This window comes from Cyphellophora europaea (genome assembly GCF_000365145.1).
Source record: "Cyphellophora europaea CBS 101466 unplaced genomic scaffold supercont1.3, whole genome shotgun sequence".
NCBI classification, from domain to species: Eukaryota; Fungi; Ascomycota; class Eurotiomycetes; order Chaetothyriales; family Cyphellophoraceae; genus Cyphellophora; species Cyphellophora europaea.
Genome location: NW_008481809.1, coordinates 655,137 through 676,464, shown reverse-complemented (window position 1 = coordinate 676,464; position 21,328 = coordinate 655,137). Strand labels below are relative to the sequence as shown.

The 21,328-nt window shown below is 55.0% G+C and overlaps 9 protein-coding genes across 9 annotated transcripts; 3 read left to right on the top strand and 6 right to left on the bottom strand.

Moving 5' to 3' along the window:
- Positions 1 to 212: 212 nt before the first annotated feature.
- On the bottom strand, positions 213 to 458 carry HMPREF1541_03142 (uncharacterized protein; the record flags this gene model as incomplete). Its single annotated transcript, XM_008717494.1, has 1 exon — positions 213 to 458. One exon carries the CDS (start codon positions 456 to 458, stop codon positions 213 to 215), a length of 246 nt encoding a protein of 81 aa, XP_008715716.1.
- A 1,324-nt stretch (positions 459 to 1,782) lies between these two features.
- On the top strand, positions 1,783 to 3,009 carry HMPREF1541_03141 (uncharacterized protein; the record flags this gene model as incomplete). Its single annotated transcript, XM_008717493.1, has 1 exon — positions 1,783 to 3,009. The coding sequence occupies one exon, from the start codon at positions 1,783 to 1,785 to the stop codon at positions 3,007 to 3,009; it is 1,227 nt and encodes a 408-aa protein (XP_008715715.1).
- Positions 3,010 to 4,422: 1,413 nt separating this feature from the next.
- Positions 4,423 to 5,587, bottom strand: HMPREF1541_03140 (uncharacterized protein; the record flags this gene model as incomplete). The annotated part of the gene is made up of 2 exons (XM_008717492.1): positions 4,423 to 5,330; positions 5,407 to 5,587. The coding sequence occupies 2 exons, from the start codon at positions 5,585 to 5,587 to the stop codon at positions 4,423 to 4,425; spliced, it is 1,089 nt and encodes a 362-aa protein (XP_008715714.1).
- A 490-nt stretch (positions 5,588 to 6,077) lies between these two features.
- HMPREF1541_03139 (uncharacterized protein) lies at positions 6,078 to 7,917 on the bottom strand (the record flags this gene model as incomplete). The annotated part of the gene is made up of 3 exons (XM_008717491.1): positions 6,078 to 6,462; positions 6,509 to 7,791; positions 7,843 to 7,917. The coding sequence occupies 3 exons, from the start codon at positions 7,915 to 7,917 to the stop codon at positions 6,078 to 6,080; spliced, it is 1,743 nt and encodes a 580-aa protein (XP_008715713.1).
- A 1,144-nt stretch (positions 7,918 to 9,061) lies between these two features.
- HMPREF1541_03138 (uncharacterized protein) lies at positions 9,062 to 10,672 on the top strand (the record flags this gene model as incomplete). Its single annotated transcript, XM_008717490.1, has 1 exon — positions 9,062 to 10,672. One exon carries the CDS (start codon positions 9,062 to 9,064, stop codon positions 10,670 to 10,672), a length of 1,611 nt encoding a protein of 536 aa, XP_008715712.1.
- Positions 10,673 to 10,847: 175 nt separating this feature from the next.
- On the bottom strand, positions 10,848 to 11,618 carry HMPREF1541_03137 (uncharacterized protein; the record flags this gene model as incomplete). The annotated part of the gene is made up of 1 exon (XM_008717489.1): positions 10,848 to 11,618. One exon carries the CDS (start codon positions 11,616 to 11,618, stop codon positions 10,848 to 10,850), a length of 771 nt encoding a protein of 256 aa, XP_008715711.1.
- Positions 11,619 to 12,448: 830 nt separating this feature from the next.
- On the bottom strand, positions 12,449 to 12,721 carry HMPREF1541_03136 (uncharacterized protein; the record flags this gene model as incomplete). Its single annotated transcript, XM_008717488.1, has 1 exon — positions 12,449 to 12,721. One exon carries the CDS (start codon positions 12,719 to 12,721, stop codon positions 12,449 to 12,451), a length of 273 nt encoding a protein of 90 aa, XP_008715710.1.
- A 1,555-nt stretch (positions 12,722 to 14,276) lies between these two features.
- HMPREF1541_03135 (uncharacterized protein) lies at positions 14,277 to 15,847 on the bottom strand (the record flags this gene model as incomplete). The annotated part of the gene is made up of 2 exons (XM_008717487.1): positions 14,277 to 15,598; positions 15,646 to 15,847. The coding sequence occupies 2 exons, from the start codon at positions 15,845 to 15,847 to the stop codon at positions 14,277 to 14,279; spliced, it is 1,524 nt and encodes a 507-aa protein (XP_008715709.1).
- A 339-nt stretch (positions 15,848 to 16,186) lies between these two features.
- On the top strand, positions 16,187 to 21,040 carry HMPREF1541_03134 (3-phosphoshikimate 1-carboxyvinyltransferase; the record flags this gene model as incomplete). Its single annotated transcript, XM_008717486.1, has 1 exon — positions 16,187 to 21,040. The coding sequence occupies one exon, from the start codon at positions 16,187 to 16,189 to the stop codon at positions 21,038 to 21,040; it is 4,854 nt and encodes a 1,617-aa protein (XP_008715708.1).
- Between the last annotated feature and the right edge of the window lie 288 nt (positions 21,041 to 21,328).

The window sequence follows — 21,328 nt, the reverse complement described above, 5'->3', positions numbered from 1 at the left end:
TCGCGACGACGCCGTTGATTGCCATCATCCAGCAGCCTCTTGAGCCCGAATCGCAGTCCGCGCGCCATATGCTCACCGCCCTCCATCCTCGCCGAACATCTCCAGCTCGTCTTCCTCGTCCCGCCGCTCTCATGACTAAGCCACTTCTCGTCGTGATCTTCCCCCAGTCGACGCTCCTCCCTCTTGCCCTCCTCAGAATCCTGAACATCGATTCAAATGCCCAAACCCCAACCCCCTTTCTTCCCATTATGCTCGGCCCTGATCATATCTCTAATCTCCGTCCGAATCGCGCTCAACTCGGAGCGCTGCTCCTGCAGTAAACGTGCATGCTCGGCCTTGAGCACGTGGAATTCCTGCTCCAGCTTCTCGTGCCAGGGGAAGAGCACAAAGACCTGGAAGGAGAGGGCGGAGGTGCCGATGAGGAAGTTGGTGAGGGAGAAGCCGCGCGTGATCAGCATCGTGATGGGGGCGTGCGTTTATGTGTGGGGTGTAAATAAGGTTTGAACCCGATGTGGATGCGGGAATGGTGGTGTGACGGCGACGATCAGCGGTGGTGTCCGTGCTGACTGAGCGCTGTCGTACTTGGACGTTGGTGCTCGTTGTTTTCGATGGCGGAGAGCCTGGCGAGGTTGGTACCAGCTCACTTTGTGGTGTTGAGTTTCTAATAACGGTCCGTGGATGGTCTATATGTCGGTCTTCGTCTTGATCTTTCGTCTTTGGTGTATGTCGCAATCTATGGGCATCTTTTCTAATGCGGAGATCTAGTCGCAGAATGTAGAAATGAGGTCGACCAAAGAGACAGTCTGAGTGAGAGAGTGGAGAGGAGATGCAAATAATGCAAGGAACGCAACAGCAGCTGAACGACCCAACAGCAGCAGCAACAGACTGATTATACCGAGGGATGCTTGGAGAGAAGAAGAAAAGAAGTTCCAACACATCGAAATCGGGTAGCAGAGAACCTTCAAGAAAAGTACCTCGTGCCTTACCTTGCCTCGCCCGTGATCCTCGGTCACGCTCTCCCTTGCCCTCCCCACCACCTCTGACCGAACGTGGCACATCTGCACGTGCTATGCCTCCCGGCCTTGTTACCTTACCTTGCTAGGAAATCGTCTTGATCCACTCTAGACCTCCGAGGCATTTTCTTCGAGAATCGGATGTCTGGGCCCTGCGCGACGGGCCTGCGTGATGAGGCTGGGCTACTTGCCAGCAACAAATCGAAACGCGCTGAAAGGTCTCTGACTCGAAACTCGAAACGAACGGCACGCAGGTTTGATGTGAAAGGGATCCACGAGGGACGAAAAACAATTGCCGCATTTCTCGGGCTATCTCGGACTTGGTTCGGAATCATGGGGGGCCGTAGCCTTGTGCGGTGCGTCGGAACGTGCGAGAGCGGAGCCGCTGGGCTTTCTGGTCATTGCTGCGATCGTGCAAGTCTGCTTCTGACCGTGAGATTGTCGAGATGACTCGTAGTATGAGGTCGATGCAAGGCAAAACTTCAATCAATAGCCGGCTGCTTTGCTGCTCGGGGTCGGATTGGTTTTGCCTTTTTCCGCCCTCCCCGCACGAGGCAACGAGGTCGTCATGGGGCCACCGCCGTGTAGTAGACCCAGATCATTGGTGCTCGAGTTCATCGAATCACTCTCTGGTCTCGAGGATCATGCGTAGTCACAATCATTGAGATTCCGAGCAAGGTATCCCCGTCATTGATCGCAGTATTGCCCTATCGCCACATAAATCGCCTTACCCATGGAATACCGTTCCTGGCCCCTCTCACCCCCCAACATGTCCTCCAATCCCACCACGATCCCCTTCACCTACTATCGCGGCGGCACTTCCAAAGCGCTGCTCTTCCACGCGCACCACCTCCCCCCGCCCGGCGGCACGCGCGACCGACTCATCATCCGCCTCTTCGGTTCCCCCGACCCCATGCAGATCGATGGCATGGGTGGCTCCCACCCCGTGACTTCCAAGGTCGCTGTGCTGAACCCGTCCTCGCGCGATGGGATCGACGTAGACTACCTCTTCGGGCAGGTCAGCATCAAGGAGGCAACGGTGAGCTGGGATGGGGGCTGTGGGAATATCAGCGCTTCGGTAGGACCGTGGGCTATTAATGAGGGCATGGTGAGTGTGGGGAGGGAGGAGAGGGATAGCGGCGTGAAGGAGGTGGGAATCTGGATGGTGGGGACGGGGACGAAGTTGGTGGCGTTTGTGCCGCTGCATGGAGAGACGGGTAGGGTTATGGAAAGGGGGGAGTATAGAATTGATGGGTGCCCTGGGTTAGGGGCGCCGATAGTGATGGATTATAAGTTTACCGCTGGTGGGGCAGTGAAGAAGGGGTTGTTGCCCACTGGACGCCCGGTTGATACTTTTTCCGTGAGGGGAAAGGAAGTGCCGGTCACAGTCTGCGACATCGCGCATATCATTGTTTTTGGTCGCGCGGCGGATTTCGGTATCGAGGGAAGCGAAGATGCAAAGACACTCAACGCCAACAGGCAGCTTCTCGACGATGTGCGAGAGTTTCGCGGCAGGGCAGCGGCAATGGTTGGCTTATGCTCGTCATGGCACAAAGTGGACGAGGAGGCGCCTAATTTGCCTTATGTAGTGCTACTGTCGTCTGTAGCGTCTGGCGGGGGCGAAAGCGACGATGATGTCCAAGCACGCCTCTTTCTCGACAACCACTGCCACACAGCCATGGCCGGCGCCGGCGCGACTTGCACGGCTGCTTGCAGCAAGATAGCGGGCACGCTGGTCAACCAAATAGCCAGACCGCCTCACAAGGGCCGCGAAGAGTTTCACGTCAGGCATCCGTTAGGCCACTTGCCCATACAGATCGAGGTCAAGGGGAACCCAATGGGAGATGAGCTACCGGAGTTCGAGGCACTGAGCTTTGTGAGGACCGCGAGGAGGATCGCTAAGGGAGAGCTGTTCGTGCCGGGGGATTTTGACTGGGGCGATGGGCAGGCTATCGATCGGCAGGCCATCAATGGGCACGTGAATGGATCACGATGAAGCATTACTGATCGTCGGGCGAGCGTCAAAAGGACTTGCTATATGCCAAGACTTTTACTGCCTAGACCCATCTGATGGTTATCTTTCGTCCTAAAGGCTCTCAGTGGGTGGCCTATGGTAGACTCAGGCCAGATCAGGTCCTTGTGAGCGTCATATTTTATCGACCTGCCAGAGTGCTGAGACCTAATGCAGAAGAGGCCATGGCGCTTGAACTGACATCAGAGGAGGTCACTATATTGGCCAATGCAACTTCGTGTATCAGGTACTCTAAGCAACAATATTATCTGTGCACTGAGCCCAGGTTCTGGCGTGCTATAATACGTTGAAGAATTTCCGCGTGTAGGGCCTTGCTTAGACACAAGCTCTTAGCCTGCTGCTGAAATCTTAGTAGATGCCGGAGCAAGTGCAGTTCCAGATCTTCGATTTCTTCCAACCCCACATCTGAAGCATAACAATCGTTAAACTTGCATTTGTGCGGGCGAGGATCCTTGAGGGATTCAGCAGGGCCTGTCATTCTGCCGTGCCGCGCGCGTTCATGATGTCTCAGGTCATCGCGGCGCGTAAAGTGATTGAGCATTGCGAGCAGCAGTAAGATCTAACGCCTCTGTGGACATTGATGTGATCGGCGAGAAGGGTTCTGCGGGTGTAGGCCCTGTTGCAGCCATCGTAGGGGCAGTTATGCATTCGAAGATATTTAGCTGACGCCTTAGCTGGCGCGACCTTCTTGTACGGCTGCGTAGCGTATAAAAGCTCTCGCGACGTGGTTCTGACGTTCGTGCAGTCTCGCGAGATCGTGTAATGACCGGTTTTGAGTGCGACGTGTTTCCGCTTCCTAGTCGAGTAAACCGCCGTCATTCGCGCAAGCAGTCGTGGATCTAGAGACCGAGGTTCCGCCATGTCATCGATCAGCGTGTTTTCGTACTTGTTCAATCAGGGATAGACGCTGCTATTGGTGAATCTTTTGCGCACTGGTGACGTTCCAGGCCCCAGCTCGAGATGGGTCTCTTCCAAGCAGATATCTCGTGGGCGGCGCATGAAGTCAACAGGATTTATTTGCAGTGGCGTCTTCGTTGATCTGGCTAGATCTGCTATCCCCGTCCGGCGGATATCGAGGTTTGTGTCTTAGGCTGAGAGGCTTAGGTCTTGGGGACGGGAGGTAGTTGATATTGCCAAGATCTCGCTTCGCCTCCTCTCTTCCTCCAATCAGAGCAGGGCACGAGCTTCACGCACAACGTAAGCGCCGTGGGTATAAGATGGGGACACGATTCTGTATTAGATGTATATGTATATGTGTTTGTATCTTATGAGTCTGCGGCAAACGATGGTATTTAAATCCAAGGGTATATTGCATTCTTCAAAATGCTCCAAGGAGCCCCCCTCGGAATCGCGATGTATAGCGTGCCAGACAGCACTTTACGACTTGGCCTTCATCTTCTTGTCGTCTTCATCTTCGTCGTCAGACTTCTCGAACCCCTTGGCCGCTGTTGCGGGGGACTCGTCAGGATCGGCCGCAGGAGGGGCTTCTGCTGGTGTTTCAGCAGACGATTGAGGAGGTACTGCCGGTTTTGATAGCTCTTTGGATTCTGGAGGCGTAGCCTTATAGCTAGGGGGTTTATCCTTGGAGTCTTCAGAGGATTGAGGTGTGTCTTTGCTGGAACCCGCTGAACTGTCCTTCGTATCTGCAGCCGGCTCTTTGCCCTTGGCTTCTTCTGGCGGAGGCGTCGGAGGCTTGGGAGGGGCCGTGGCTGGGCTCTGATCGGGGTCTTCCTCGGCGGGTGGGGCGGGAATGGCAGCAGGTGGCGCAGATGGATCAGGGGCACCAGCTGCCGGGATTGTAGATGGAATCGCGGGCAGGGTAACGGGCGCAGGAGGGAAGCCACCTCCAATACCAGCTCGAGACCGCAGCGCCGTGCCACTACCATCGGTTTGACCCATCAGATAGTTGTCTGGATTGGACATCATAAAATTCCGGGTGGCCTTCTCATAGAGGCGCATGAGGCGGGCAACTTCACTGCGAACGGTAACCTTGTCGTCGATATCTATCTCGTCGTAGCCATGGATCCCTTGAGATATGCCCAGCCACATGGTTTCGGAATTCTCAATCTCGTCCACCACGCGCTCTAGGTCGTCTCGGAACATCCGGGTCCGCGCTGGTTGGCCCCGGCTCTTGAGGTACGCGACCAGGCCAGCAATTACCGTGTTCATCACGCCAAAGACCGTGATGAGAATATGCGAGCTTTCGCTGGCTCCTAGGGCGGTCATTGTCGCGCCCAGTAAGACTTGAGACAACAGCAGTGTGTTGTTGAGGGCCGCCATGAAATCTGCTCGAGTCAGCCATATTCTGCACCTTAGCCGCTTCCAGGCTATTGAACAACGTGAGGAGGGAAGGAGACTGACTGTGCGACCGCCGAGCCTTGGTATACCGATGGGTTGCTCTGCCATAGAGAGTTTTGGGCCCGATGTAGGGGTGTTTGTCCTTGGCATTGGATGGAGGAACGCCAGAGAGCGCGCAGAACTGCTTATGGGGATCATCTAGAGCACTCGCATCCCATAGCAGCGGTGTTTCCTCGTCGGGCATGACTCTGATGACGTGTTGTTCGCAGCGGCAGACGGCGTAGATGAGCAATTATCTGGCCTTGGAGTATTATCTCCAGGGTTGGTAGCTGCTGGAGGGATTTTGAAAGGTCACACCTACCTCGCGATAAGAGTGAAAGGAAGACAAGCTTACCGTAGCATCGTGGAGGGGTGTCGTGTCACTCTCGGCGGCGTGAGCGATGGTTGACAGCGCCAGTGGGATAGCTTTGATAGCAAAGGCATTAGCTCCGCTCCGGCCAGCGCTAAATCAAGCCTCGCTTCGGCGCACCCGAATCCGCTGTCGAGTAAGCGCCGATGCCCCACGCCAACATTTTCCCCGCTGGCGAGTCCAAGAATTCAAGATTGTAACGCATTCTATCATTGATATCTTTCTACTGGCTGTGATTTACCCCCAAGAGAGGCTGTCTCTCACTGCTTGCCGGTGTGGTCGTCCCTGTCGTGGGACGTTTATCCTTTGACAGAGACAGCCACCGTCAGAAGTTGCGATTGCGGATGTTCCACCACTTCTTCTCACCATCAGTCGGAGATTCCATGGCAGAGGTGACTGGCCGTGCGACATTTTCCTCATCTGCGCCATACGCCAAGCTGGGGTCCTCGAAGTCGCCTATCTCCAGCCACTTACCGGTCGGGCTAGTAGCTGGAACAGGGACGACGCGACACAGAATATAGTAGATCCCACCTGAGACGATGAAGCCAGTGAAGAAATTCAGCCGATACACGTAGGTTGCGCCAATGGGCACGGGTGTCCCCACAGCTCCGGCAAAGCCGACCACATTGATCAATATGCCACAGATGTACGCAACGTAACCACGCCACTGAATGCCCCAAATACCGTAGTAAGGACCATCGCTCTCAGGACTAGCCTAGTCAGCTTTGGTCTGTCACAGGGGAAGCAAATACTCACTTGTACAGATCACGGATCTGGAGATAACCTTTGCGAACAAAATAGTAGTCGATTATCATCGGTCCTGCGATGGATGATAGGAACACGGAGTAGGCCGACAGGTAGGTGGTGAAGTTGCTCGCAGAAGTGAGGAATTGCCAGGGACAAATGACGATGCCGATGGCTGCACAAATATACCCACCACGGCGAATGTTGATATACCGCGGCATAAGGGCAGTCAGATCAGTTCCGGCCGAAATCGAGTTGGCTGCAATGTTGACACCCAGCTGCGCGACCACAAACGTGGCGGCAATCAGGAAGACACCGGCACGATCGCCTGCGCTTCCGACGCCATTCTCGATATCTCCATTGGTAATGAACTGACGCATCAGATCGAGGGGATTCCAAACTGCACCGAGATCTGGGTAGATGACCGCCGATGCCGAGCCCGCAATAATGCCAATGAAAGAGGTCAACCCGAAACCCATGGGAATCGTGATACCCTGGGGCCAGAGAGCAGCTCCTGGAGTTGATGCAAAACGGGCGAAATCAGGGTCGTTGACGATGAGCGTCGCAAAATTGCTGATTGACGCCATGATCCCGGTAATGACCCCCCAAGCTAGGTCAGAGCCCTCGGCTGTGTGTCCTTGACGCACGATGGGACCTACACCCCCGGCCCGGACGACTGACCAGATGAGTAAGGCGATACCACCCGCAGGCGAAACAATGGCTTTGACCGTGAACAGGTGTCGAATCTTGTGCACAGGGAACCAGATGAATGGCAGCGATCCAAGCCAGAAGATGATGAAGCCAACCATGTAGTTGACAGTCGCCCCCATCGCAAGCGAGCGGGTCAGGCTCGGGCTTTGGCCGAACGAGGGCCAGATGGAGGCAATCATCAGGAAGACGCATTGGCCGCCGATCCAAGACTGCACGCCGTACCAGATGCAGGCCATCACCGCACGGTTCAGAACAGGCCATAGCGAACCCCAGATACCGAAGGAAGCTCTGTTGACAACTGGAAATCCAATGTGGTATGTTGCGCCGATCCGACCAGTTGCGACGATGAAGAACCCAGCAATACTATATCCAACCCAGACGCAAAGCCAAGCCTGCCACCAGCTCAAGCCTACCTCGAGCGAAGAAGCAGCAATCATCCAGGTATTGATGTTGAACGAGTCAGCAATCCAGAAGTTAATGAATGAGATGTGCCTCCATTGTCTGCGCGCTGGCTCGACGGGTTTCAAATCATGGTTGGTGAGAAACAGCTGCTTGCTGCTGAGACCAGGCTCGGCATTTGTTTCCTGTGCTGATCAGCCACGCAACATCACGCGACCTAGGTGGTAGGTACGTACCAGCTTGCGAAGCCATGAGCGGGAGCTCTTCTCCGGGGGCGGAGAGGTGCCGTCGTAGGTGTGGGATGCCGCCATTGATACCGGGCCTGTTCGTGGCAGATTCTGAGTATCGAGAGGTCGAATCTCAACGATTCAGCGGGCAACTGAGATATATGTGGTTCCGCCAAGAGTAGCAGAAGAACTGTTACTTGGGACCACACCTGAAGATTGTAGCATCAATGCATGGCAGACATACTCCCACCACTCAGAAGCCATGTGTTTCTCTAGTGCTATCAGCATGATGGCAGCGAAGCGTGGATGACGATTAGCTGAAGCGACCAGCAAAGATTGTGTTGCAATCGAATCGAGTAACACGCGGGGAGCAGGGTTTGGCGCCCAGACGCTTTTTTGCCCAGAGAGGCCCGCTCCGTTCACGTCACAGAGGTCATGGCAACTCTGGGCAATTGATAAGGGAGCTTGAGCCACTCAAGCAAAGACCTGGAGTCATCGCTCCCCGAGTGCTTGTATACAGTAGTCAAGTCAGCCGGCGGCCCTGACCAACGACGCTCCAAACTTCGTCTTCCGGCAGAAGCCTGGTGTGGCTGCATGGGAGCGGCGAGACCGCATGGCACGTCATCGTCTTTGACGATAAGCTCGTCCGAGCAAACGCCTTCTTCACCAAATTGGGGTCAGGTTTTTGGTGGTTGTTGATGTCGACCATGAATTTTAAGACTGAAGATTTCCCGCTGCGTCAGTATCGCAATGACGCGCGTTGAGTAACGGTCCGGTGAAGCAGGAAGTGATTGATCGCGCGAGCCTCACACGCACGTGGATTGCATACGAAATGACCAACCAGCAGGACGCCTGAGAACCAGGCGAGCCAGGGGTGCGCGAGAAGCCCACTGGGGCTTACCTAACCTTCTGCAGTGATCTGCTCCTCTCCGGCATTGGGGCTGCCAATGGGCAGCTCTCCAGGCCGCTTCCGCCCAAACTCTGCCTTAATCATGCCCTCTTCGGCTTCGGGACCTGCGACCCTCCAGCACCATCACCTTTCGAGCGCAACGCATGAAAGTTGAGACTCATGAGTTAGGTCTCCGTGCTAACACCGTCAGCTGAATATCTGACCCTACTGTAGACCATTCCATGTTCCTTTGCCAATACGTTCGTCCCTTCCAGGGGCCACACTTACTACGCCATAGATGCTCTACATCTCGACAGATCTGCCTCTTACACGGCAACGATGTTGGCCCACCGGCCGTCTCCGACCTCTTCCAACCTTGTATCATTTGAGGCATACCAAGGCCCATCAAAAGTGTCGCAGCAGCCGAAAAAGAAAACGTCGTCCTCCGCCCACTCCAGATCGGCAGCAGAACACCCAAGCAGCACCCGAGCCACGCGCGCATGGAAGCTGGTCGATGCTAACAGAATTTTGACCAAGAGGAAGTATGTAAGAAAACAGCAAAAAGCACACAGTGTGAGTGGCAGCATTACCACCGAAGCAGGAGCAAAAGCCGAATCATCCGACGACCGCACCCTCATTCCTTCAGACCAAAGTGCCAGAAGCTTGTCCTGGCCGAGTCCACAATCCAACATTCGAACGGGCGGGTTAAGAGGCAATCCTTTTGCGTGCTACCCAGACAACAGTCCTTCTGTACATGGCGCCCTCGACTTCCTAGTCAACGTCATTGGAGCCAATGCTGTACCCGGGACCATACACAAGAATGGGTTCAGCCCCAAAGCATCGGCCTTCATTCACCTGGGCTTCGAGCATGATCTTGTGTTCCACGCAGTCGTCGCCTTCGCTCAAGGATACGATGAAGTTGCCAATACCGGCACTACGGAACCTTCTCCAGCGGTCCTGTATCACCGAGGCAGAGCTACGCAGTTGCTCTGCGATCGACTGAAAGACCCGCTGACTCGCGCCGATGATGCCTCGATTCTGACCACCTTCCTCTTAGTCGATAATGTGTGGAGGTACGGTGAGAACGATATTGGCCGCGCCCACTACAGTGGCCTGCTAAAGATGATCGAGATGAGAGGCGGCCTCGACAAGCTTGGGGTGAATGGCGTTTTACGATCCGTGATTGAATTCGCAGAAGTCACAGATATTGGTGACACTATGCGCAGTACTATAACCCCGGCTTTACCTGACCTCAAATACTGTCGACACCCGTTCCCGCCCCAAGTCTGTGGCCTGATCGCGAGGTTGCCTGAAGGTTATGCTGAGATGGCCATGCAAGGTTATCTTAGTGTGGAGACTATGGTTACTATCGTCTCATTGAAGGATTGGCTCAACACAGACCCAGAATGTCGCTCGCCGGCTCCTCATCGGCAGATTGGCTCTGCTCGTCGTTGTATGCTTGCTTCGAAGTCCCCGCTTGGCGCCATGACCGAAGAAGCTGTCTGTTTCGGACTCGTTGTTACTGGCATGCGATCCTTCCATGCCAGATTTGCCAGAATGGACCACCCCGTTCTAGACCGAATTGTTGAGCTCGGCGAGCATTTCGACAGCCAGGCGCAAAGCAGCAAGCCGACTGCGGAACGGCAGCATATCGCATACATAACAATGGTAGCTGTCGAGGCTTCGGATAAGTGCATAGAGCTACAAGATCATGTCAGAAAGCTCGTCGATCTCCTGATCAAACGAGAGAAGTTCGCTGCGAGCTGGGGTGGCATGGAGAAAGCCATGAAGCGATTCTTCTGGATTGACTTTGCCGCCTCCAGATGGAAAGAGTGTTGGACCAAGCATCTTCGACGCCGGGCGGAAGAGCAGGCTCTGGCCAAGGCAAGAGCGGCTCGATCATCCGAGGGTGCATCGATCTGGGCTACCATGAACTCAGCACTAAAGTGAGCGATAGTCATCTAATTTTGGTGTGTACTATATGCAGACGGGATGAATCATGGATAGCCCGTCAAATCGTGAAATCCGAGACTTGGTCCTGCGAGCCAAACAGTCTCGAGCGAGCCATCCAGCGGCCCAAGTTCAGGATTGCTCTGCTCTTCTCAGGCTACTGGAAACATCGCCACTACAGGCCGAGTTCCAGATCTCCACGCGCAAGCTTCCGATCCCAGACGTCTATCCTGACGACTTTGGCCCCGACGATCACCTCCGCCGACGGCTTTTCGCCGTCGAACTCGATAATAACCATGCCCTGGGGCAAGTTTCCTGGAGAAGGAGGCTCCGGGTAGGGCAAAAGGCCTTCTACCAATCTGTATGCGACATATCCCTGGCAGCCAGTTTTCGCTGTATATGCCTCTAGCACTTTGTCGAAGCTGCCCTTGTCGGCGCTCTCCGTCTGAACGCTCACCAACCACTTCGAGCCTGCCTTTACCCCGTCCTTGCGATCGACGGTCTCATACGTTCTTAGACCCGCATGCCAGCAGTTAAAAACACTGCCATCGCTTCCGTCTGGCTCTTGTGGGACCTGTTTGCTGGTCCTCGGCATATCATTGAACGGTTGGCTGGCACACCACGCCACGTCTGACAGCTTTACCAAGGCCAACGCTTTCCATGAGAAGTCTCTGATTCTTTCGAGCGCCGCCGCAGGCGCTGCATAGCGGCTTGCAAAGTCTGGATCGCTCCACAGGTCGACAGACGCGTCAGCGTTGATATATCTCAAAGCTAAACCACCGTTGCCCGGAGTGTTGAGGACATCGGTAAGGTGCTCTTCATACCAACTGTCGAATAACTCCTCGGACAGATGTGGCTCGCGCTTCATGATATTACAGGTCACCCACAGCACACCAGGAGTCGGCGTCACAGACGACGCCGGAGTCGACGGCGACTCAGAGACCATTTTGCCTATTCGTGTGTATAGTGTGGTGAAAGAGGTGGAAATCTGAGAAAGGAGAGTTTGACCATAAGCTCGAGCGGGAGGAAGCCGGACTTATCTTCCTAAGAGGCCAGCTCCACATATCTACCATCAGTCTGCTCATCTGTACGCCGAAGCGCGCTTGCGGATGGAGTAGCTCGACACTATGGAACCGATATCAAAGTTCACTCGCGTACATCCGCCAAGATGGATTACCTGGAAGCGGGGAACGAAGATCCGCGGCTCGTCAATCCAGGATCTTTAGCCCGTGCCAACACATACCTGCAGCAGTGTGTGCGTTAGAGTGTGGGTAGCCAGTGTTTGGTGCGAACCTGCTTGACACTGTGAAACGTTAGACGACTTTCCCGAGGCTATCGGTCTCTGGCCTATGAAACGTCGCTGAAGATCGGCATGCGTGCATGCGGGTCTTTTCGCATTAATGACATTCTTGCATGATGCAAAGATCCGGGTACTGACAGTACTTTGGGGCAAAAGCAGTTTTCCGCAAAACGAAGAGAACTCGCTCGAATATACTAGGTGGTAGAGCAATTCATACAAAGTCCACCCACACCCATCAGACCTGCCACCACATGCTCTCGCGCCCCTACCGACCCCGTGCCTGCGCGCCCACATCCCGCATCTCGGATTCCACCTCCACTCCCGCCACCAACCCCTTCCACTCCTCCCTCACTACCACCCCCTCCCACAGCGCCCGCCACGTCTCCGCATTGTGCATGTACGCCGTTCCCTGGCCCGTCCGCCTTGCCCGCTTCCCACCATCGACGTCGCCCACCTGACACCCCAGCCCCAACGCCCTATTCCGCTCTTCCTTTCCGTCCTCCTGCTGCCCCCCACCGCCGCCGTCGTCGCAACAGCCTCGCCACCCGCCCCGCTACCCTATCCTGCGCCGTCCACTCAAACAGGTGGAACACGGCCGTGGCGTGCACGAATTTGACGCGCCCGTCCAGCACGTCCGCGGGCGCGATGAATTGCGTGGCGCGCGGTAGGAGGGACGCGTCGCGGAAGAGCTCGTCGCCTAGGGCGATGAGTTCGGGTTTCAGGTCCGCGCCGTAGAGGTGGGGGGCCATGTTGGCCAGTGTGGGAGGCGTTGGAGGCGAGGGGTTGGTGGGGTGGGTCAGGTTGAAGAGGAGCCTCCGTAGGTCTTGGCTTGGGCAGCAGCCAAGGTTGAGTAAGGTGCCGAAGGTGTCGCCGCTGTTGGTGTTGTTGGCGTTGTTGTGGTTGAGGATTAGGCGCTGGACCGTCGGGGAGAGGGGGTGGGTGGAGAGGTCGAGAGAGGAAGCGCCAGCGACCGAGGCAGGGGTAGATGTGGTGGGCGTAAGCGCGGTTGCGGAGCGAGAGAAGGTAGGTTTCGGGTGTGATGATGGGTGGGACGGCGTTGTGGTAGGTTAGCAGAGGGGTGGGGGTGTGGGTTTGTAGAGTGTCTGGGCTGGAGGTTGAGGTTGTTCGGTGGAGGTATCGATGGGAGGCGGGGTTTCTGGGGAGGTCATTGTGCTGGCGGAGGGCTGTGGAGGTTGCTGGGAGTGTGGATGTTGAGGTCACTGCTCTGGAGCCTGAGTGACCGGTGCGCCGTATATATGGTCGAGAGGCTTTTGCGGTTTGGAGCAACGGATCGAGATTGACACAGGCTCCTAGTTCCTCTATGCTGCTCTCGTGTATCGAAGCGTGAAGTCTGGGTGGTCAGCGTCGCTGGATCAGCGATATCTTCGAATGGACACGCAGCGTGCTCTAGTCGGGGCACTTTACATATGTTTGTTGCCTTCCCAGCAAGCCGAGCACGCCATGCAGGCATTCGGACTTTATGATACATTTGACCTCTGTCCGCGATACGTCGGATTTACTCTACGACGAATTGACACGCGGCGATGATTGACCGACGCCGCAGTCGGCGCCGTTGCGCGGAGGGGTTTAGCAGTCCTGTGTTAGAGGCAGTTCGCTTGCAGGGATTCTCAATGCACGCCCATGCGGTGGAATGTCTTGGCTTGGTCGCGTTAGGGCACATTTGGTTGGATTCGTTGTATTCACTTGCCGTGTACCGACGCCGGTATTCGATGCAGTATGGGGGCAAGTCGGACAGGCGGGCGCTCGGAGAGACGTTGCAGTAGTGTCCGCATTCGAAAGTGTCGCGACATGGAGTGGGGGAGATGAGGAAATATAATAGTTACAGCATCGGCAGTGTTCTCCACACGGACATTTGCATCCGCAAGCACAGTCGACATATTGGCGTCCTCGAAGTTTCAGGGTTGAAGTTATTGTTCTATATAGCTGACAGGCATCGAGGCGTGTTCTCTCCTGGAGCGTAAGTCACTGAGGATGTGGTTTGTCATACCAACGATCGTCAACCGTTGTTGCTTCCCCGCCGCAGATAACACGAGGCAATGAACGCGGGCCAAAGAGGGACTTGCGAAGAGAGAGCTCTCGTGCGGTAGCCTGGGACGTGGTTTGCGATGTGCTGGCCCGCAGGCTGTGGGAGAGGGTCCTCGAACCACATTGCGAGGATAAGCACAACGGGTTCCAGACAGGAGTAAGCGTCGATGCGGTGCAGTACTACCAATTCGCACCCTCGATGTCGCATCTTGCTGGGCCTACATGCCCTACAAGAAAGAGCAGGCAGATTGATAGCTATCACTCGAGCTTCCACGTCTGTGAGGATTTCCCGCCCCACTTGACCTCGATGTCCAAGCCGCGAGACTCTTCTCTTTTCCTATACGATACTGTGCCCTCCAAGGCATCGCCGGCTGTGAACTTGTCCTTCGGGTGTTCGATTAGAAGCACACCCTGCTGCCAATGGGTCGGTGTGCCAGCCGGGCTGGTTGACAGATTCAGCCACCTGTTGTCAATGGCCTTGCTTGTTGAGTCGGGGGCGAAGGGCGTGTCGAACCAGATGATAAAGCCCTCCAGAGTGTCATGATCATCCTTCCAGGTCGTTGTGAAGGGTTTCGTGAACGAGAGATCCGCTACACTTGCAGTGTGCAGATTCAGCTCAAGAATGGTAGCCGCCTCACCCGCTAGCTCCTTCGACTCCATTGTTCGGATGAGGACTTCCTCATGTGCCTTCTCTATCATCGCTGTCATGTCAAAGCCGTAGACATCACGCCAGAAGTCGATATGAGAGGTCCGCAAGTCCGAGTCGCCCAAGGGCGCAACTTTGATGACGGCATGAGAGGGTACCATCAATCCGCCAGGCGCAAGGTATTTGTCTCGAGCGTAGATGACAGAGTCCAGCATGGACTCATAAAGCAGGCAGTAGCCCATCCATTCCGACACAATGATGTCGACTTTGGTGACCGGTAGAATTACCTCTTCGATCTTCCCTCGAACGCAGGTGATGCGATCGTCCAGCTTGTTCTTGAAGACGTTCTCTCGCGCCTTGTTGATGATGTCGGAGTTATCAACGGCTACAACTCGGGCAGCACCGGCGCGAGCGCAGAACATGGACAGAATACCGGTGCCGCAGCCCACATCAAGTACAGTCTTTCCGGTGAAGATGTGCTTGTTGTCGTAAATGAAGTCTCGGTAGGCATCGGTGCGAATGGTGTCCTTGATCATGAGCTCGTGAATGGTGTTGTAAGAGTACGAGTCAAAATAGCCGGCGTCCACCTGACTCATGTTGCCGTTGGTCTGGGATCCCGTTGGCTTGGATAATTCAGCTGATTCGAGGTCTGATAAGAGAGAGCGCTGCACCTCCTCACGGTAGCTTTGGAACTGGCTGCTCAATTGAGCCAGCTGCTGTCGAAGCTCTTCGACCTCATTCTGTGCGCCGTTTCCGGCTCCATCCTCGAAGACGTCGTCAAGGCTGTAGAGCAACGCATCGTCTTCCAAGACAGGCTGCAGGTATTTATCGTCCTGGAATTTTGAGGCACTGCTCAGATCTGGCCGACGGCTACCGGCTTTGACCTCAGACCTAATGTAATTGACGAGTTTGATCAGATCCATGAAGTCCAAACCTGCTGCTGGTCAGTCAAGTCTTGATTTGCAACGAGACCACCTCTACCGAACTCGGACCGCACCTTCCAGATGTCAAATCCGTGATTATCCTTGCAGGAGGAGAGCATTTCCTTGGCCGACCCGAAGGTTTTGTCATCGAAGAGTGAGACAAACGTGATGGCCTCTGTGTCGTCCTCGATATCCTCCCATCCTTCCTCATTTCGCTGATCTAGAATGTCCGAAGACGAACTATCGCTCTCCGCATCCATATTCCGAAGTAGAAGCGCAGTCAGAATGGAACGGAATTAGGAAGACGTGGTTTTGGTTCTGACTTCCGCGGATCGAGAGCACACAGCCTGGAGTTCGCTTACCTTAACAAAGACATCATAGAAAGAGTTGAGCGGCCGCTGCCTCAACGACAGCACGGCAGAGAAAACCTCGATATCGAGAAAATCGGCGTCTGACGTACCAAAGTGCGCCAAGAGGTGGTCATTTGAAAGCTCCGACTTCGGTTAGAGCCAGTTGGAGCCCGTCTGGGGTGCTCGACCGCCCCTGGCATTAGCGAACAACTTTTTTTGTGACTCAATGCTTCTCATCTCCACGCAACCATGCCCCAGCTCAACGGCGTCAACGGCGCCAATGGAGCTTCACAGGAGATACGAGTCAACCTCCTGGGCAAGGAGAGCATCATAATCAACTTTGGACTCTGGCGAAATTACGTTGCCCACGACCTCTTGACCAACCTCAAATCATCAACATATGTTCTCATCACCGACACAAACATCTCCAAGCTCTATGTCGACTCGTTCAAGGCTGCCTTCGAAGCCGAGAGAGGTGAAGCGGCTTCCAGACTCCTGGTCTATGAAGTTCCGCCAGGCGAGAGCTCAAAGTCACGTGAGACCAAGAACGATATCGAGGATTGGTTACTGCATCAGAAGCCTCCATGTGGAAGGGACACTGTTATCATCGCTCTCGGTGGAGGTGTGGTCGGTGACTTGACGGGCTTTGTCGCCGCGACCTACATGCGTGGTGTCCGCTTCGTCCAGGTGCCAACTACCTTGCTTGCCATGGTCGATTCATCAATAGGCGGCAAGACGGCAATCGATACTCCCCTCGGCAAGAATTTGATCGGAGCGATATGGCAGCCGGAGCGAATATATATAGACCTGGACTTTTTGGGAAGCTTGCCAAAGAGAGAGCTGATCAATGGTATGGCTGAAGTCATCAAAACGGCTGCCATTTCCGAGGAGGAAGAGTTCGCCTTCCTTGAGGCTAACGCCGAGATCATTATGAATGCTGTCAACGCAGACATGAGCAGGGGTGCGGCGCGATTCCATGGCATTGAGAACATTCTCATCCGAGCCATTTCAGAATCTGCCAAGTTCAAGGCTCGAGTAGTGACAGAAGATGAACGAGAGGGTGGTCTGAGGAATCTGCTGAACTTTGGTCATTCCATCGGTCATGCGATTGAGGCCTTCCTCACCCCACAAGTGCTGCATGGCGAATGTGTGGCCATTGGAATGGTCCTAGAAGCCATCTTGGCGCGCTACTTGGGTGTGCTCAGCGGTGTCGCGGTTGGACGTTTACAGAAATGCTTGGCCGCCTACAGTCTCCCTACCCAGCTTGAAGACGACCGGATCAGACAGCTATCCAAAGGCAAGCACTGCCCGCTCGAAGGACTGATTACAAAGATGAGCGTGGACAAGAAGAATGTGGGTGCCATGAAGAAGGTGGTCCTGCTATCTGCTATTGGGCAAACATACGAGCAGAAGGCCAGTACTGTCTCTGACGCAGATCTAAGAGTTGCCCTGGCCCCAAGCATCCAAGTCACTCCGGGTATCCCTGCTGGACTCAATGTCACCTGCACTCCACCAGGCTCCAAAAGCGTCTCGAACCGTGCTCTGGTTCTCGCTGCTCTTGGTTCAGGAACTTGTCGAATGACGAACCTCCTCACTTCTGCCGACACTGAGGTCATGCTAGATGCTCTTTCAAGGTTGGGAGCTGCCACTTTCGAATGGGAAGACGATGGTGAAACTCTGGTCGTTCACGGCAAAGGTGGTAACATGTCAGCTTCCGAAATGGATCTCTATCTGGGAAATGCGGGAACCGCGGCTCGCTTTCTCACCACAGCTGTGACCTTGGCCAAACCTAGCTCGGTTAAGTCCACAGTTGTGACCGGCAATGCGAGGATGAAGCAGCGACCGATCGGCGATTTGGTTGATGCACTCCGCGTCAACGGTGCGCAAATCGACTATCTCGAGAGCAGTGGCTCTCTTCCGCTACGGATTGGCGCCTCCGGTGGTTTTCAGGGTGGTGAAGTCAGACTTGCCGCAAAAGTCTCCTCGCAGTACGTTTCGTCTCTACTCATGTGCGCGCCATATGCGAAGACACCAGTGACGCTGAAGTTGGTTGGTGGGAAGCCCATCTCGCAGCCTTATATCGACATGACTACTGCCATGATGGCACAATTCGGTATCAAGGTTGAAAAGTCCAAGACGGAGGACCACACATATCACATTCCACAAGGCGCGTATCGCAATCCTCCAGAATATGTCGTGGAGAGCGATGCGAGCTCCGCAACATATCCATTGGCCATCGCAGCCATCACAGGGACGACATGCACTATTCCCAATATTGGCTCGGCCTCACTGCAGGGTGATTCAGCTTTCGCTGTGGACGTGCTGAAGCCCATGGGCTGTACCGTCAAGCAGACAGAAACCTCAACAACCGTCACTGGCCCAGCTCAAGGTAAACTTAAGCCTCTACCGAACGTCGACATGGAGCCCATGACGGATGCCTTCCTCACTGCCTCAGTCCTGGCCGCTGTGGCCCAAGATGGAAAGTCATGTACGACCCGTATATATGGCATTGCAAACCAAAGAGTGAAGGAATGCAATCGCATACAGGCTATGGAAGACGAGTTGAGGAAGTTCGGCGTCAAGTGCCGGCAATTCGATGACGGTATTGAAGTGGATGGTATCGACAGATCGAAGCTGAAAGAGGCCGAGGGCGGCGTCTACTGCTATGATGATCATCGCGTGGCCATGAGCTTCAGCGTTCTCGCTCTGGTGGCCAATGATCCTACTCTGATCCTCGAGAAGGCTTGCACGGGGAAGACTTGGCCTGGCTGGTGGGACACAATGCACCAGCTGTTCAAAGTGAAACTCGAAGGTCAAGAGCCAGTGGGTGGCCATGCTGACACCCGAAAACATGTCAATCGCAGCTCGGGATCAATGTTCATCATCGGTATGCGCGGAGCGGGTAAGACGACCACAGGTAGATGGGCCGCGAAGTCACTGGCTAGCGAGCACAAAAAGCTCATCGACCTTGATACGGAAATGGAAGAACGCGAAGGTCGGCCCATACCGGATATCGTTCGCCAGAGCGGATGGGAATACTTCCGCAAGGTTGAGTTCGACATCTTGAAGTCGGTGATGAAGGAGCTTCCACGGGATCATGTCTTCGCTTGCGGTGGAGGCATCGTTGAAAATGCTGAAGCACGAAAACTGCTCGTCGACTGGCACAAGAAGACAGGCCATGTGCTACTAGTAGAACGCGACATCAACCAAGTTATGGACTTCCTGCGAATCGACAAAACGCGGCCAGCGTATGTTGAGGATATGATGGGAGTATGGTTGCGGCGAAAACCTTGGTTCGAGGAGTGTAGCAACATCCTCTACTACAGCCAGCGTGTTCCGGGCGAGAACCTGTCTCAAGCAGCTGAGGACTTCGACCGCTTTCTCCAAATGGTTACCGGAAGATACGACGCTCTTTCTGAGCTGAAACGGAAGCAACAGTCATTCTTTGTCGCTCTCACCTACCCAGATATTCGACCACACCTGCATACACTGCCGGAAGTTGCGTTTGGTTCAGATGCTGTCGAGCTGCGTGTTGATTTATTGAAGGATCCGCAAGCAGATGACGAGATTCCATCTGTCGAGTATGTGACATCGCAACTGTCACTGCTCCGCGCCAGTGTTCCTGTTCCTGTGGTCTTCACCATCAGAACCAGGTCACAGGGTGGAAGTTTTCCTGATGACGCCCACAAGGAAGCACTGGCGCTCTACAAGCTGGCTATCAGGATGGGTAGCGAGTTTGTCGACCTCGAAGTTGCTTTTCCTGATACACTGTTGAATGAGGTCCTCGAGCTGAGGAACAACTCCTTCTCTAAGATCATTGCCTCTCACCACGATCCACAGAGCACGCTCTCTTGGTCCAAGAACGGTTCATGGATTCCAACCTATAATAAGTGCCTTCAGTACGGAGACATTGTCAAGTTGGTCGGCATTGCGCAGACCGTTGAAGACAACTTTGCCCTTCGTAACTTCAAGTTATGGGCTGCCCGATCACATCCCGATGTCCCTGTCATTGCCATCAACATGGGTCGGACAGGACAACTTTCGCGCATCCTTAACAACTTCATGACTCCTGTCACACACCCTGCCCTCCCCTTCAAAGCTGCTCCGGGCCAGCTCTCCGCGAAAGAAATCCGCACCGCCCTAGCCCTCATGGGCGAGGTCGCACCCAAGCAGTTCTACCTCTTCGGCACCCCCATCAGCGCAAGCAAATCGCCCGCCTTGCACAACACACTCTTCGGTGCCACAGGTCTCCCACATAATTATGCCGCCAAAGAGACCGATGGCCTCGCCGTGATCAGGCCCCTGATCCGCGCATCCGACTTTGGTGGTGCCAGCGTCACCATCCCTCTCAAACTCGACATCACCTCCCTTCTCGACTCCGTCGACGAAACCGCACAGATCATCGGCGCCGTCAACACCATCGTCCCCGTCTCCGATTCCAATAACCCCGACTCCGCACCCAAGCTCGTCGGTCGCAACACCGACTACACAGGCATGATGGACTGCCTCCGCTCCGCCGGCGCCTCCGGCCTCCTCGGCGAAGGCGTGCAAGCCGGTCTCGTCGTCGGCGGCGGCGGCACCGCTCGCGCCGCCATCCAAACCCTGCACAGCATGAGCTACAGCCCCATCTACCTCCTTGGCCGCTCCGTAGCCAAAGTGACCGACATGGCCGCCAGCTTCCCGTCCAACTACAACATCGTTGTAGTGGACGCCGCTAGCCCTTCAGCATTGAGCGCCTTCAGTCCCATGCCCAAGGTCGCCATCGCCACTATCCCCGCCAACGTTCCCATCGACGGCCCCCTTGCAGCAACACTCAACAAGCTCTTCCTCGCCAGCAAGGCCGACGGGGGTCGCGTGCCGGGTGAGAGGAATGTGCTGTTGGAGATGGCGTATAAGCCCGCGTACACGGAAGTTATGCGCATGGCGGAGGAAGTGGGGAGGTGGAGGACGATTCAGGGGTTGGAGACGTTGGTCACGCAAGGGATGTGGCAGTTTGAACACTGGACTGGCGTGCGGGTGAGAGGCGTGGCGGGAGGGTTGTGTCGTGTAAGTTCCTTTCTGCCCCTTTTTCTATCGCTGAGTGGTGAGGAAAATGCTAATTGATGATACAGAGGGTTGTGCTCGGCGACAATGCCTGAAGTGCGTTGGGTGGTTGCGATGGTGTCTTGCAGTAGCGGTTCGGAGGAGGAATTTGGGAATACAATAATATTAGAGGCCGGGCAAAGGTCAGGCAGGGTCAAAAGCAAGGTGAAGAGAAGGGGCGTCACTTGAAACGCAATGTAGGCGTCAAAAAATTGATTCCATTCATTCGTTACTATGCTCGCCAACGCCTGCTCGTCAAGGGGTATCCTTTTCGTCTCGGAGTATTGACACATAAAACAGTATTGCACC